At 39.8% G+C, this 15,599-nt stretch overlaps 1 protein-coding gene across 1 annotated transcript; it reads right to left on the bottom strand.

The window, feature by feature from the left end:
• Positions 1 to 15,506, bottom strand: ABCG8 (ATP binding cassette subfamily G member 8). The gene is made up of 13 exons (XM_030499227.1): positions 15,266 to 15,506; positions 13,766 to 13,888; positions 12,853 to 13,009; positions 10,666 to 10,904; positions 10,122 to 10,254; positions 8,186 to 8,455; positions 6,110 to 6,275; positions 5,915 to 6,007; positions 4,831 to 5,030; positions 4,628 to 4,704; positions 3,029 to 3,296; positions 2,311 to 2,438; positions 1 to 1,839 (listed from the first exon to the last, which is right to left on the bottom strand). The coding sequence occupies exons 1-13, from the start codon at positions 15,335 to 15,337 to the stop codon at positions 1,702 to 1,704; spliced, it is 2,064 nt and encodes a 687-aa protein (XP_030355087.1). The 5' UTR covers positions 15,338 to 15,506; the 3' UTR covers positions 1 to 1,701.
• Positions 15,507 to 15,599: the final 93 nt, after the last annotated feature.

Here is a 15,599-nt window from a genome sequence, read left to right on the forward strand (position 1 = left end):
GAGAGTCAGCCTAGAATTTAATCCTCTAAATACCTTGAAAATAGAGGTTTAGACTAGAAGTACCAATATATACCCTTAAAACTTCAGTGTAATATAAAAGAGATTCTAATCACAACAGATCATTACAAAGAAGAGTAAACCACTTTAAAAAAATTAAGTGTCTTAAATATAATAAAAAGGAATAATTAAGAATCAAACAGGAAGCTGCTATTCTGACAATTTAATGATGCTGAATTGGACTGAAAGAATTGGCTTTGCCACTAGAAGGCAATGAAAATCTGATAATTTCAAAATGGCACTAGGATCAGATCAAGTGGGGTTTTTTTCCAAAATCAAATGCAACAGAACCAGGAAGAAATGGTAGAATTCACCTTAGAAGAACCTTGGAATGTTTTTGATTCCTGCTGCTGCCTGGGTCTGAAACTGTTATTTGATCAGACCTGCGTAACGTCTTTAGGCTAGGGTCTGCCTGGGAATTTATTACCACATGGAACCTGTGTAAAGTAGTGTGACAATCCTAATGGCCAAATAGGATAATAAAATATTGATGTTCTTTCATTCTTCTTTCTTAAAAAAAAAAAGGGGGGGGGAGGGATTTGCGTAATATTATTCAGGGTGTTGTAGCCGATTACACTAGGAATTTCCCACTGTGCACAACATATAAACCAAAGTAGCACAGACAACACGCTCTGTGTCTCTGTATACAAGCACAGAGATATACATCCACAAAAAAATCAAGGAAGCTAATTTTATAAAATCCTCACAACAACTGTATACATAATTTGCACATGCACTTACTGTGACTGCAGGTGAATTACAGCCATTTATTTACTCTTAGTCGTTTTGTGTGCATTTGTGTCCTATGTCTGGGCATAACTAGGTGCACCATTACAAGTATTTCACAGATGGCTTCATTACATTTTTAATTACTGGAGGGTCAAGTTGGTATTTTCTACCTGAGAATCTTATGAACCAAACTTGGCAAATTGCTGTGATTTTATTGCCATGGAGAAAGATGGGATTGATAACTATCACTTCAAATGTATTTATACTGTAAAAATAAATCCAAGAAGGTGAGATAATTTGATCTATTACTGGAAATCAACTATACAGTTAGTAAATACCCATTTTGGGGCATCAATAGCATTGAACTGGTACACAGAGGCAAAGCCTTAAAACACATAACCAATTAGAACTGGCACAGTTAACCGCTGGATTTTCCATAGTTTGTGTTCTCCTGAAGCACCAGTGAAATCTGCGTTGCTTTCCTCTACCACCGTTCTTCTGAGTGCTGAGTGTTATACAGGCTACAGAAAGCAGTGTTTTGTGTATGCTGATGCTGTTCGCTCAGAATTAAGTATGCGATCACTCTATATTCAAACGTGATGGACTAAAACATCAGTTATTACGAAGGGTCCTTTTTAAATCGCTGGCCCATAGCTCGGAGTAGTTCCAAGTGTGGAGAAATCATAAGCGTCTTGTCACCTGTAAAACCGGTACGTCAAACAAACCAACCCTCCCCCCAACCCTCTCCCAAGCCCCGGTCCCGGGCTGCAGTTCCGGCGTGAAGCCGGTGGCTCCCGACTCCCGGTGTGCTGCTGCCATCCTGCGGCGAGCCGGCCCCGCGGCTCCGCTCTCTTTGCACCGAAAATCAGTGTGTGGGCTTGCCCTGGGTTCTTGCCTCCTCTGTGTGGTTTGCTGTTACCAGTCTTGGGCTGATTTCTGCTTGATGAATCTCAGACACAGGTAGTATGAAAACAGGAAGGTGCCAATGGTGCCAATGAGGACGAGGTAGCTCATGTAGAGAGGGTGGGTGTCCAGGCCCATAGACTGTGTCACCTGTAACCATGGACAACACAAAATTAGGAACGGACACGCAATTCTTGTGAACATGTGGCCCCTGCCACCCTTCCCCTTGGTCTCCAGCGGGCTGTAACTCTCGGAGTGGTCTGATAGCTGGTTACACATACACTGTGTCTAGTGGCTGCAGTATTTCCAAGGAACACAGCTCGGCTTCTGAACGATTTCAGTAAGCACGTAGTTGGGCCTTGTGCAGAAAATACTTGCCCTTTATTTTTATTTTTTTATTTTTTTATTTTTCCTTTTTTCTCTTCCGCTAAGAAGAAAGGCACAAAAGGAGTGACTGCTGTAGGGACAAATTCGAAATATACCAAGTGTAACATGACTTCAAATATCAATATAGTGCTTGCCAAATTTGAGGCCTACGGCATCTAGTTAAATATGACAGGCACACAAATAGCATTCTATTTGGTTATCAAATGTTTGTAACGATCTTTATTAGTGACTTACGAGTTTCCCTGGTATTTGCAAAGTAGAATTTCCAAGAGACATTTCATATGTGATGCCAGTGAACTGAATTTGCATCAAGCCTTGAAAATTCCACTTGAGGAAAGAGATTCTAGAAAACCAATATGGAACTGGAAGAAAAAAAAAAAAGAGGCAGAAAAAAGAAATTGATACACATGATACACATACACACAACTCGAAACCCCAAAAACTGCTGTGTGGCTGCCAAATTAGGTTTGCCTAATTTCTTGACAACCAGAGGCTGTAAATATATATACCTGTTTATTATTGGACAAAATGGCAGATATACTTTATATTGTTACGTGGAGATGGACAATTAAGGGAACACTAATATCCATATTTTTCAAACTCCCACTGTCAACAGAGTCTCAGTGGAGCTCAGTCTTTATCTACTGAATATAATTACTTTTACTGAAAAAATTCAGCAACAATATAAGCTTTTCACTAGTGTGGGATTTTTTGGGTTTTTTTTGTTTGTTTGTTTGGGTTTTTTTGACCAAACTTTTCATTATCTCATTCTCAGAGAAACTGATGTAAAATGAACGATCTGACTCCACCATCACCACCCAAGATGATAATTGCAAAGGTAGGAATAAAGCTGAGTTTTCCTGCACTGGACACACTCAGCCTCACAACAACCAGTTGCTGATGGAAAACATCAATGTTTCAGTTTGGAGGGATGGTGGGAGCTTTGTCCTACCTGTCCAGAGGTTTTTCAGGCTTATCACAAAACCACCACTCATGTAGAATGCTGTGAAAAGGACGTTGCCAAAGAAGGCAGCGAGCTGTAACGTCGGCAGCATTGCTGCCATCCAAAGTGCCATTGCACGGGCACTGTACACAGCCAGCCATACCAAGAAGAAGTTCAGCAGGAAATGTTCTACTTCAGGAATGAGGTTTGACAGCCAGTAGATGGGAACCGCATAAATGACAACAAAACCACAGTGTTCTGGGAGCTCCCCCAAAATCTGTTGAGAAAGAAAAAATAAAAGAATAATTGAATAATAATTACAAAACCACCTGAGATGCACCTTAATGTACTTATGGACTGTTTATAAAAACTACAGGAAATACTGCTGTAGAATGCAGACATATCCCTGTTAGGTGTTGTCAGTGACATGCAAAACCAGAAATTGAAATCCTCACTAATTTTTTCTCCAGTTGTGACAATTCCTATAACTAATTGTTAAATTGAGAGGATTCTTGTTACAGATTAGATGTCTTGTTTTGGCAGCATCTAAGAATTTAAGACACTTTCCCTGAGAACTGGTGTGCTTGATAACAATAATACTGTTACTGATTCATGGAAACCATATGTTTTGTCCAAATTTGGTTGACTCTGGTGTGAGATCAAATTGGAGACAAATTTGGCTGTTGGTCATTTCCCTGCTTTGTCCCAAAGGTAGTCCAGTTAGTAGCTACTTAGTGTAAAACAAAAACACACAGGGTTTTCTCAAATATCTAAAGATATGTATTGAGAGTATTATGATTATTTCTTCCAAAGAGGGCTGCTGCTATCTTTTAATACTAAGGTTGTAACAAATTACATCGATTTCTCAATGAATAATGTGCAATCTTTGTGACACAATGCAAAGAATATTTTTCTCTGGCAGCCATTAATAAGCATTTAAAATCTTGTGCAGAAATGGAAACCTAAATTACAGATGCCATGGCAGGCAGAACTCATCTAACAGTGGCAACATCACAAAGAAGGGATTATTCTAAACCCTTGTGAAAAAGAGAAGGTAATTTTTTTTAGAGTTCTGGGGGTTTGGGTTTTTTTTTCCAGAAACTCTGGCTTTTTATGCACTGAAGACATTTGTTTGTCTCTGACCAGTACAGGCCCAAACAACTACTGGAAATGTCACAGTTAGCATTTTGTCATTTCTGTTTACCTTTGCTGTAGCATTTAATATTAATATTTTGTTTTGCAGATCAAGGCATGTAATCAAACTTTCAAAGATGCTTCAGTGAATGAAATATGCAGGTATGTAAAATGGTCTAATCCCTCACATTTGAGTTTGAGATTTCTCAACTTCCAGCCAAACAACCCAGTGAAAGATTCTTCTTTGGCTTTTCTGGGGTGGGATCTCAGCCATGACTTACAACAACAGATCTAAAGTATTGTGAGGTTTAATCCATTAATACCAAGGAAGCAAGAACAATAGCCCTAGCTGGCAGACACAAAAGAACAAAGTCAAATATGAATGTGATCATTTATACAACAAGGCTTTGATTTGTTTGTGTTTTTTAATGTTAAAGCCAGCAGTTTGTATTTCCTGGCAACAAATCCAATTACCTTAGCAAAGAAGTATGGGCTAGCAGAGTACATTCCACCTTCCAAGTCATGATAAAGCATAGCTCTTTCCGAATGACCTGCAGGGTAGGAAAAAACAGGTTGGTTTCATCTTAGGGCTGCATTAATAAGTATAATTTTTTTATCAATTTAAGAATTTTCTGATTTTGATTACTTATAACTTTTACAAGAAAACCGGCACTTACATTTGGCAATAACATCCAAAATCACTGCGAATGGGATTAGTGCACCTATCATGTACAACAGTGCTGTTGTGTCACTAATAGAAAGTCTGGTTTTCTCGTGGCCATAGTACAAAAATCCAATTAATAATGACATGAAAAGGGCCTCAAATCCATGGATTAATAGCGTTGGAAGATCTCTGAAGTCATTGGAGACTTGACGACTAGGAAAAGAGTAACATGATCATAAGGTATAGTACTTATAAATGCCACTTAAATTCAGATACATTGTCTGAACACTCTCCTAAAATCAGTTTGTGAAACTTGCTGACTTCAAATAGAATAGGAGTCAGGTTGTCTGTTTCCGTAAAGGATTTTACCTAATCAAAGCTATTGACTGTCTGTAACTGCCTATTATTTCAGGTCTGAAATGCTGAAAACTTGGAGGAAGGCAATGGAGGTGGGACAGTCTGATTTCAGAGAGACAGAAACAATTACTTCAGTCACAGAAGTCTCTCTGTTAGGGATCTGTACCATATGCTAACAGCTGATACTGGTACTGATGTTTTACAAGTTCTAACCCCATTGATCATGTTTCTTTTGAGTACACAAGCATGAAACCCAACTACAGTACTTATCATCTATGCTGGCTATCATCAGTGAAGCCTCCTGGCTTCAAATCTGAGGCAGAGGTGTGAGGATGGCAATGCCTGAGCCTACCACATGGCTGTCTGGGCTTGCTGAGGGTTGAGTCACCACACTTTGTCATGGGTATCAGGAAGGCAGCACCCAAATCTGGACACATATTCCTGAGCCTGGAGGCTTCTGCTGCTCCTTAAAGCTGCAGGCTGCCAGCGATGTGAGCTGGAGCTGACTGTGTCTGGAAGGAGCCCTGGGGCGGAGAGGTGGGGCCCTCCATCTGGCTGCTGTCCTGCCCAGGCAGCTGGGGTGAGCTGGTATAGCAACATCTCTGCTCTATGGCTTGCTCAGGCCTAGTGCTAACTCTGCACTTTCAGCACACATTCAGTTCTTATTTTGTGCTTCTTTCTTACGCTTTAAAACACAAATGGGCATGATATGTAACTGTTTATGCTGGAGATAAGGTTACCTTAATAATATAGTGAACTGCTTTAAGGCTCCTGGTAACTGATCACATGAATCTTGAGGCATGTTGATAGCCTCTTCTGAGTTAAAATGGGACCTGCCCAAAAGAAAAGAGAGAGGAAAAAAAAAAAAAAGAAAAGAAATTAGCACAGGCTGTGGCTGTTATTCCAGTTCTGCTGTATGACGTTCTTCTCTTTACCTTTGCTTGCTGAGTGTGTTTGCAACATTGTCTCCTTCAGTAGCTTTCCATACGAAATCATCAAAATCTTTGACATTTTCTAGGAACAAGTTGGCAAGAGTATTTGCTCTTTTTCGGCTTTCCATCTCCTTTTCGGGAGTCTGTTTATCAATACTGGTCAAATCAACTGCAAGACATTATTTGACATATGTCCATATGCTACAGATGTAGTAACTTCATGATGTGTTTAGAATCAGAGATTTCATCATGAACAGACAGTACAACCTGTGTGCATGCATTAAGCTACAATGGTAAAAACTTTATCAGTTACTTTAGGTAATGAGGGAAGAACAGATTGTTAATGTGTATTTTGTCTTGGGAAATGTCCCACACCTAGTCATTCAACGAATCACTGAGATTTCCGAATTGTTTATTATAATATTGTAGACTACTATTTCAGATTTTTCTAAATTTTAATAGTGGCCTGAGATGGCTGCTGAGAATAAACAGTTTGAATTTCCTTCTTGGCATGCAGGCGTTCACAATCTGTTATGTTACTGACTTAAATCACGTGGTATTTTTCCATCTGCAATATGATAGTTATCATCATTTTTGTATCTTACAGAGGTGCCATAAACTTTATTGATACTGAGAAAGCCCAAGAATATTATCTAAGCACAACATAGTAGCAGCAACAATAAATGACTTAGCATTATTCACTTAACAATTATCTTTTTTAGTCTAATAGTCTTTTAAATATAAATAATAGTATTTTCCAATGCTGACCTTCAGTGTAGAGTGACAATACCTGACATTTTGCACCTGCTCCTTTGCATATTTTGTAACGCCTTACATTGGGCTAACCATCTCTGTGCAGCCACTCCTCAGCAGCAGTCCATCAAAAATGAGTTGCAATCTGCCTTACCTCTTCCGTTCTGCCATGGTCTCCTGTTTCTCTATCAGATACACAGCCAGAATTTGTGCGTTTCTGTCAGGTGTTCCTTCTTGCTGTGGCATCCTCTACCATCCTGTCCTATTTCCGCCTTCCTGCTGCTCATATTTCTCTTCTCTCTCTATGGGTGCTGACTGTGTGTATACCGCTAAATGACCTTCCACCTCCCTTCCTCATCCTTCCCTGCCTCCATGTTGCAGGGGTTTCTTCCTGTAACCACAAAGGCTTGCAGCTACAAGGCTCCCCAGGAGTGCCTGATAGTCTCCATTCCCAGACAGGGTGCTGCAAGCCTTCATCAAGTGGGGACTGCTCTGAACCATGGTGGTGACAAAGGTCTTTTTGCAGGGCTTGACAGTGAGGTTTACTTCTGTTTATCTCTGCACAGCTGATATGAGCAGACTGCCTGCCACACATGCACAGCTGAAGAGTTTACTCCAGAGCACTGGGGCTGGTGTCTGTACAAGGTTTCTGAGGCAACTCGAGTGCAAAGACCTCGAGGCTGGAACTGAACTAACCTCTGTGGTAAGAGACTACTGCCATTATGTTAGCAGGGCCAGATTCCCTTTGCATGTTGCAAAACCCAGAAGAAAAATGGATTTGGAAACATATAGTTAACATTCTTTGAGAAGAGGAATAAAAGGGTTGCTGCTCTCTGAGTTTGGTTTGTCGCCCTTCCAACATGCTCTGTTGGGCAGCACTCCTCTTTCCCATTTACTGTTCCAGCTGTATTATTCCTCACCTTGTGAAAATAGCTTCCTACGTTTCTGGATTCAAAGGTCAGAGAACTGGCTACAGAAAGCAATTGATCAGTTCATCCATGTCTTTCCAAGTGAAAATACAAAAGTTTGAACCAGCTAAAACATGGGAATAAGTGTGCTAAACATGTAGAAGGGCTGCTACACCCTGCAGGATTAGAAGGAGGATTGTTTAAAACTGATTTTGTCCATACCTCTTGTTTTTGTTACATTTCCTGTACCGACAAATAAGGATCTTATTAAAAACTGAGTTTGCTGCAGCATTGATTTGAGTCAGTTATAAAGCATTTCTAAGACAGTTATGGTCAATAAAAATCAATGTTAGCTGATACACTTACAAAAGCACATGATCTCCAGTAACCTTTTTTTATGGCAGTGCTTGATACTAACCATAGAAATCCGCAGGATTGCTGTACCTTGGGCAGGGATAGCCTAGTTCTGTGAAATACTGGACCATGTCTCTAGCTGTTCCACAATAAACAGTGAGTCCAGAAGTCATCAGAAGAACTAAATCAAACAGTTGGAAGATATCTGACCGGGGTTGATGAAGTGAAAGAAGAACTAATCTGTTTCCTCTGGCCAGTCTGGATAATGTTATCACAAGGTTGTGTGCAGTAAAACTGTCCAGTCCAGATGTGGGTTCATCAAGTATGAGTATTCCTGCCAAAGACAATAAGTTTAGCTGAGGAAAGCAGCATGTTTGATTTGGAAAATATGTTCTAAGTGAAATGGTGCTAGTGCATGGAATCTCATTGAGATATATATTTTTTTTTTTTTTTTAAGTCCAAAGTATATTTCATACCAGCATAACATAATATTCAACAATGGCAATTTCTTTTACAATCTTATTGAACATGATGGCCAAGAGTAATTATTTTAAATCTTCTCTTGGTTCCACTGGAAACAAGAGTTTTCTTTATCTTTCATTGAGATGCAGATTTAAGTTCCTTCATAAGTTTACATTCTTCTCTGCAGTTTTGCACTGCCTCTACTAATCAGGTACATGAATATTAATTAAAACAATAGTACTAGTTTTGTATCCTGCCTACTGAAATATTTTAACCTAAATGCTCGATATTTAAACTTCTTGCCTTATTCATGTGTAAGTACCAGTATAGTATTAACTTAGCTCCTCCTCTCCCAACTTGTACTCTGTATACATATGTATATATACATATATCATATATATGTGAAGAGATATGCATATGTTTGGAATTACTTGTTTGTTTGTTTTGTAATCTGTAGTTACAAACTTGGAAGTGTTTTATTAATTTGCAGTGTTCATGGTGTTTTAGAGCTTAAGGGCTTCAATGAGCACAAGGCAATGGCTGTACACAAACGTGTTTTCTGTGCTGGGGGGTGTAACATGTTTTAAGTGTAAAGAACACTTTACTTACTTTTCCTAGAACTGGTTAGTTTGTTTTACTTCAGTACCAGCGCATCTGGTACTGAAATATAATTTTTATATAAGCAAAAATTTCTGAGATCCATTTCCCAGTGGACCATCTGATAGGAAATCTTGCTCAACAAGAGGCTCCAGCCAAGATTAGTAATGCTTTTGGTATATAGCAGAGCAGATAGGGGATTTAGTCCTGCAAAATCAGCTGTGGATTTAGCATCAAGTTTTGCTGTTACTGAAGACAATGGAAGTTTCTAGTCCACCTGTGGCATGAGGCAGCCCCATCACTGAGTTACACAAGACCACAGTGGCTGAGTATACAGTTAAAAAAATTACTTTCCCTGTTGACATTGCACATGTAAATGAGGGCTGGGTTGGAGGACAGGAAAACAATCTCAATGTTATAATAGGCCAGCAGCCTAAGTAACTTATGGCATGTGGTCAGATTAAAAACAAACCTTACACTGGTATTTACAAATCAGAGCACTGCTGTGAGGGTTACTTCAGGCAACTGGCAACTTCCAGTAGTTTGTGTGATGGTGATTTTAGAGAGCAGGGGGGCTTTGCCTGACTCTGTCACCGCTTTTCCACTGCACAGATGGCAGAAGCGAAAGTGGGTTAGCTGCTGAAACACTCCATTTACAGAATTGTTACTGTAATAATTACAGTAATATCTGTGATCAGCACTGCTTTCAATTTAAGCAAATGGACCAGTGTTCAGTCGCTGTGTCTAACTTTGCTATGGAGAGCTAACCTCTGGCAGACGGTGGTACAAGATCTGTTAAGTGTCCTGAGTATGAACTCCTCAAGTTACCCCAGGGGAAACTGTGCACATGACTCTTCCCTGAAAGAACCTATCTTCATTTATCATCCCATTTCCCCCAGTGGTCTGTGGTGGGCACAGGAAAGCGTCAGGGTTTTGCTCACCCGGGTTCCAGAGCAGCTGCACCGCAATGCTCACTCTCCGCCTCTCGCCTCCTGAAACACCACGGAGGTACTCGTTCCCTACCCTGGTGTCTGCACACTGACGCAACCGCAGTTCTGCTATAACATCTTCTACCTGGGGGGAACCGAAGGGTAACAGAGATAAAGCAAGAGTTTATTCGCACACTCATGCATAGATAAAGCTGAAAATACGATTAATGTGGTTAAAATTCACCTGGATATTTCAGTGATTAAGAGACACTTGAAAACAAATCTTGATTTTTAGAGATAACATTAGAAAAGACTCAGTGATCAGCAATTTAGTTCTTCTTTCAGCCTCTCTAATGCTTTCTCTAGATTGTCATTTTTTATGAGCTTTGGAACAATTGCCGGTTTCTATCTTGAAAGAAGAGAAAGGTTTATAATTCATAATCTACATAAAAAAATGCCAGATTAGCTGTTCTGACTCCAAACACACAGGATCTCTTGGATAATTCCTGTCAGACACATTTTTGACAACTTTATTTTTTTCCAACAGCTTAATTACCCTTTTTTTCCTTTGTGAGTCTGAAAAAAACTTTGGAAGGCGCAGTTTGGCAACGAACAATAGTGTTTCTCTGACAGTCAGGTGAGGGAGCAGCCGGTCATCCTGACGCACGTGTGCTATGCTTTTCTTAACAAGTTGGGGAGTGCAGGGTTTGTTATTGATCATGATTTGACCGGTCTTGATTTTGCCTCCATGATCCCGGCAGGTTATCACGTCAAGCAAGGATGTCTTTCCACCAGCTAGAAGAATGGAAATTGAAAATTATATTAATTTCTAAGGGATAATTTTGAAAAGTGATCTAGTCACAGACAGAGGATAGAATTTTTTGTTCCTTAATGTCTTTTCATCAGCCTTTCCTGAAGCTTTTCCAAAGCCACAGAGACAGAATGACCTTGAAAGAAAATACTGACTATAAGCTCATGTTCAGGAAATCTCTCTCCTCTGGAATGGAGTACCTGACTTTAAACGCTCTTATTTCCCAGCAGAATTGGGTATCTGGGCATTGAGGGTAGTTCCATGAACTCAAGAAGCAAGATCTTTGTCTTCCTGTAACCTCTTTCACTTTTGAAACACAGGTGAAAGGTGGCATCCCATGCTGGGTGCAGGGCTGGCACCTAAATGTCTGGCAAGAGCTTGTTTTGTGAAGGGAATTGTGAATTCAGAAATGGCAGCTGGAACAGCTGAATGACTAAGGCACTGAATGATTATACAGACAATAGGAATCTTAATCATGATTGAAATAAAAATTATTGAGACTTAAATAAGACAAAAAGTCATTTAAATAATTAAGAAAAGCTGGCTCATACTCAGATCTAAGAAAAGTAAAACAATGAAAACAACACCTGATTTGGAATTCAATAGCAAATGAATTTTTCCTTTTTGCTGTATGATACTGTATGTAAACACACAAAGCTGTCTTATTATGATTAGATGTCATTTATTTCTAGTCTCCCTGTTGAAAGATTAACTCCACACTTGTTTCTTAATATATACATTTTAAAAAAGAAACCCATCCATCTGTAAACCACGTATTGCTCTATTTAAGAGTGACATATTGATTGTCATTGACAATGTGAAACCCATCAGCAGTTTAATCCATTTTACTAAGGCATTTGATGAAATAGATGATAAACAGTTTTTAAAAATAGTTTGACTGGTTTGCTGAAAGGGGCTTGTGCTCAGTGTATGTTACCTTACAAAGGTGCTATATCTATAACTCAATTTGTTATTTCATCTCAAGCTTTTCCTTTTATTATCAGGACAATATCTAAGGTACAACTTCAATTACATTAAGGGTATATGCTAAGAAAAAATTCCCATGGCAATGGGGAAGAAAAACCTATTTCGTAGAAACAAAACTTCTTTGGCAAATATACCTTGCCTTTGAGAGAGAGCATCTTTACTGAATCACTCAGCCAACCTGATTTCAAGAGTCTAGTGGAGACACAGCATGGGGGTTTTTGCTTCCAAAGCATGGGTACTTTTTACTTCAGTTTAACAGGTCACATGTCTACTTCTTATCCCCCCAGATAAACGCAGACTCAACTAACCACATGGAGTAAAGGCCATCTCTCCACTAGTCAGCCTCACCTTGAGAAGGTTAAACCAGTCCCACCAGAAAATGTAAGAAATCAGAGACCCATTTTAAAGCCAAGCAGAAGAGGAACTTTTCTTTTATTCTCCTCAAGTTTCTCTTAATTAATCCAAAGGTGATATTTTATCCTGTTAGAATTGTTTCAGTCTGAAGGGCATTTCTGCTTATGGTTGTGCAAGTTGTCACTGATATTTCTTACAGGGTCTGGCCTCATTTGTCTGCTATGTTACTGGGTAAAGTCTGCAATTGGCTTGTTTTGAATTTGAGCCATGAAGCTGTTCATGTCCAGCAGAGTCGGGACTGCAGGCCACACTTACAACAAACCCTTGCTACACCTCAGGAAAAATAGCAAATGTGTAAAAGCCATAAAAAAGTTGGGTTTGAAAATAAATTTTAATTCCCTTCCCCCCAGTATCACTCTGTGTTTACTCATACTTCGTTTCCTCATACATTTTAAATAATGTATTGAAGTGACACATTTCGAACAGTTGTTTCTCAACTAGATTTTGTAATTCAAGACTGCAGAGTATTGCTCTTGGCAGCGTATGTTTTATCTGAGAGTTGGACAAATCATGAAATTTCTTTGCTCTTACCCGTGCTTCCTATAATAGCTAGCATTTGACCACTTCGAACTTTTAAATTAAGCTTCTGGATTATTGGCACATGAGAATGGGGATCTGATTTCCAGGCCCAAGGCATTTTCATCTGCGCAAGGTTTTCATACCAGGGAATCTGGGATGCCATGTTAACCTAACAAAGAAAGAAAGAAGTCCCTTCAGTATAAGCAATAAACTACTTAGCAATAAATATCTCCGAAGTTATATTGCAAGCAGAGATTATATTAAAACAATATTGTTAATCTTCAGAAATATGTGGAAGAAAGTTCTTTTACAGCCAAGTATGGTTTTAAAGCCTTGCTTCTTATTCTGTTAATCACTAAAGCTATTTCTGTCCTCTGCTACTTTGATAATTCATTGCTACTGTAAATTTTAAATGCTTTAAATTTTTAATATAATTTGAAATTATGCAAAATTAAAAATTGTGAAATCTACTTCAGATGCCATGGAGGCACAAAGGGAGATGAAAAATTTCACCGTTTTTCTGAAATCCTCCTTTTAAGTCACTCTCTCTTTGTCTCCTGCATATTCATTCTTGCCAGCGGCTCCCACCATTCCTAGCTGGATAGGCAGTCCCTCTGCTCCAGCCTTCAGAGGAGTAATTTGGTTCAAGACTGAGAAAAACCAGAGCCTAGAAACGCATCTCTTTTCCTGTCTTATCCCCTAGCTTTGCTAGATATATTTATAATGGAGGGTTTAGCCTGCTGTCAATATCGCAGCCAACAGCATGATTCTGCTTAAAAGACTGTGTATTTGATCGCATAACGGTCGTGTGAACTTTGTGTTGTGAACTTCAAGTTTGTTTGGATTTAAAAATGGCTTGCATATAGAAACAGGCACTGCTGGATATGCTCCCTGCTAAAGGGAGTATATAAATTACAACTGTTACCTGGTAGTTGAGTTCTTTGACCTCGAGAATGTTTGATTTTCCGCTATATGTGAAATACAGACTGTTGTCGTCTTCAGAGTGAAAAATAGTATCCTGGGCATCCTGGGCATTCTGGGCTTTGGTCTGGAAAAGTTATTAGGTTAGTTACAATAGTTAACTATAATACCTAAAGTGCTGTTAAAAATTGAGTTCGGAAAAGGTGAAGCACAAAGGGAATTACATTTTATGGGCTATAACAGTATTGTGGATGAGTTACAGTAGTGCAAAAGTCTGAAGGGTTGAAATGAGTTATCTTTTAATCAGCATGAAATGTACTTTGTTCTAGCAGCATGTATGAGGGCCAAACATGCTGTGCTATGCTCTTCTATTTGCTTTCAGTTTAAATGAGATCACTTTCAAAATGGAGATAAATATTACACCACTATGAAGAGATTGGACACTATTTCTATCTTTGAGGAAAAAATGTGCTGTTTCAGCGTTGTTAGTGTAGTGGATCAAAATGGTGCATGTTGAAATTCATAAGTTACGGCAGCTAAAAATTAAGGCTCACTGGAAGCAAGTTCATTATTGACAGGGACTCATTAACTTGGAGGCTTTACGAACAACTAGGTGTGTAACAAGTACAGTCTCTTTTCTCCTCTTTTGATTTTTTTAAATTCATGGTTTCTCAACTGGAACTTAGGATTCTGAGATATCAGTTAAAATAAGTCTCTCCTTGCCTTGGTCAATCTTTTGCATATAGCTGCAATCAAGAAGTCTTTTCTTAGGCAGCTTTCTGGCTTTGGGTTTAAATGCCCGTAGTTTTTATTTCAATTAGCCATATCTCTCCTACAAACCTGTGCTTTTCCTACAAGTCATACTCATATCCTAGCCAAGGCAAATGTACCTGTTCCTTTTGTAGGAGATGCTATCATGCCGTAGGTGTCTTTGGCAGATGGTGATCACCATCTTTGTGTGCACCTCTTATCCTCACAGCAAATGAGGCTGGTTAATCCTTTCAGTCTAGATACACAGCAGTCAGCAACATGAAAACAAGCAGCCTGAAAAGCCATATTAAAGCCCTCCAAGCTCCCCCCACTGCAAAAGCATGTTGCACTCTTACTTATGTTAAACTTACTTAATTTTTTTAAAAAACAGCTCTGCACAGCAAACGTGCAGAGCTGGTTTACAGTCCAAAGGCACGTCCTGCGAAAGCCAGTCCAGGTCATACTCAGGGACTTTCTGCTCCATACACCTATTTGAAGATCCCCTCCCTCAGTTCTACCACTGTGGCATCTGAGCACAGCTTGCGTGGCACTAGCCTCATCCCCAGTGTGCTTTTAATGGAGGGTGAGGATGTTTTCCCCTCCTCATTTCAGAGCTGGAGCAGGGAGGTAAGGTCTCATAGCCTCTGGAAGCCCTGTTGGCAGGCTGACCACCCACCTGTCCCAGCTCCCAAGCCAGCACTGTAGCTGCAGGACAGCTAAGCCCATCGCATCCCTCCTTGCGGGTCTCACTCACCATCACGTCCTCGCATGCCACCTGCCTCCAGCTGGCACTATCCAGAGAGATAGTTTCAATGTCTTCCTTCATGTTGGTGGTGGAAGGTCTTGCTCCCTGCGGTGGTTTGACTATTGGCTCTTCGAAAGCTGTGGAAATCCTTCTCTTGGTTTTGAGCTCAGTGCTTTCCAGGTGCCTTCACCGCAGCCCCATTTCTCCTGGTGCACTGTGTCTCTGCACCTGGCATGACCCTGTGGACAGGGAAATATTCCCCTCCTCTGGGGCAATAACAGCTCAGGCTAAAGGTACATCAGATAGTGGCCCCAGCTAACCGCCTATCAGTTGTTTTCAGGAA

This window comes from Strigops habroptila, chromosome 10 (assembly GCF_004027225.2).
Source record: "Strigops habroptila isolate Jane chromosome 10, bStrHab1.2.pri, whole genome shotgun sequence".
Lineage (NCBI taxonomy): Eukaryota > Metazoa > Chordata > Aves > Psittaciformes > Psittacidae > Strigops > Strigops habroptila.

Coding starts and splice junctions, on each gene's coding strand:
- ABCG8 (XM_030499227.1), bottom strand. CDS start 15,337: ATGAAGGAAGACATTGAAACTATCTCTCTGGATAGTGCCAGCTGGAGG. Junction 6,008..6,109: donor AACACACTCAGCAAGCAAAG/GTAAAGAGAAGA, acceptor TCTTTTGGGCAG/GTCCCATTTTAACTCAGAAG. Junction 2,439..3,028: donor CCTGAAAAACCTCTGGACAG/GTAGGACAAAGC, acceptor TTTTTCTTCCAG/TTCCATATTGGTTTTCTAGA.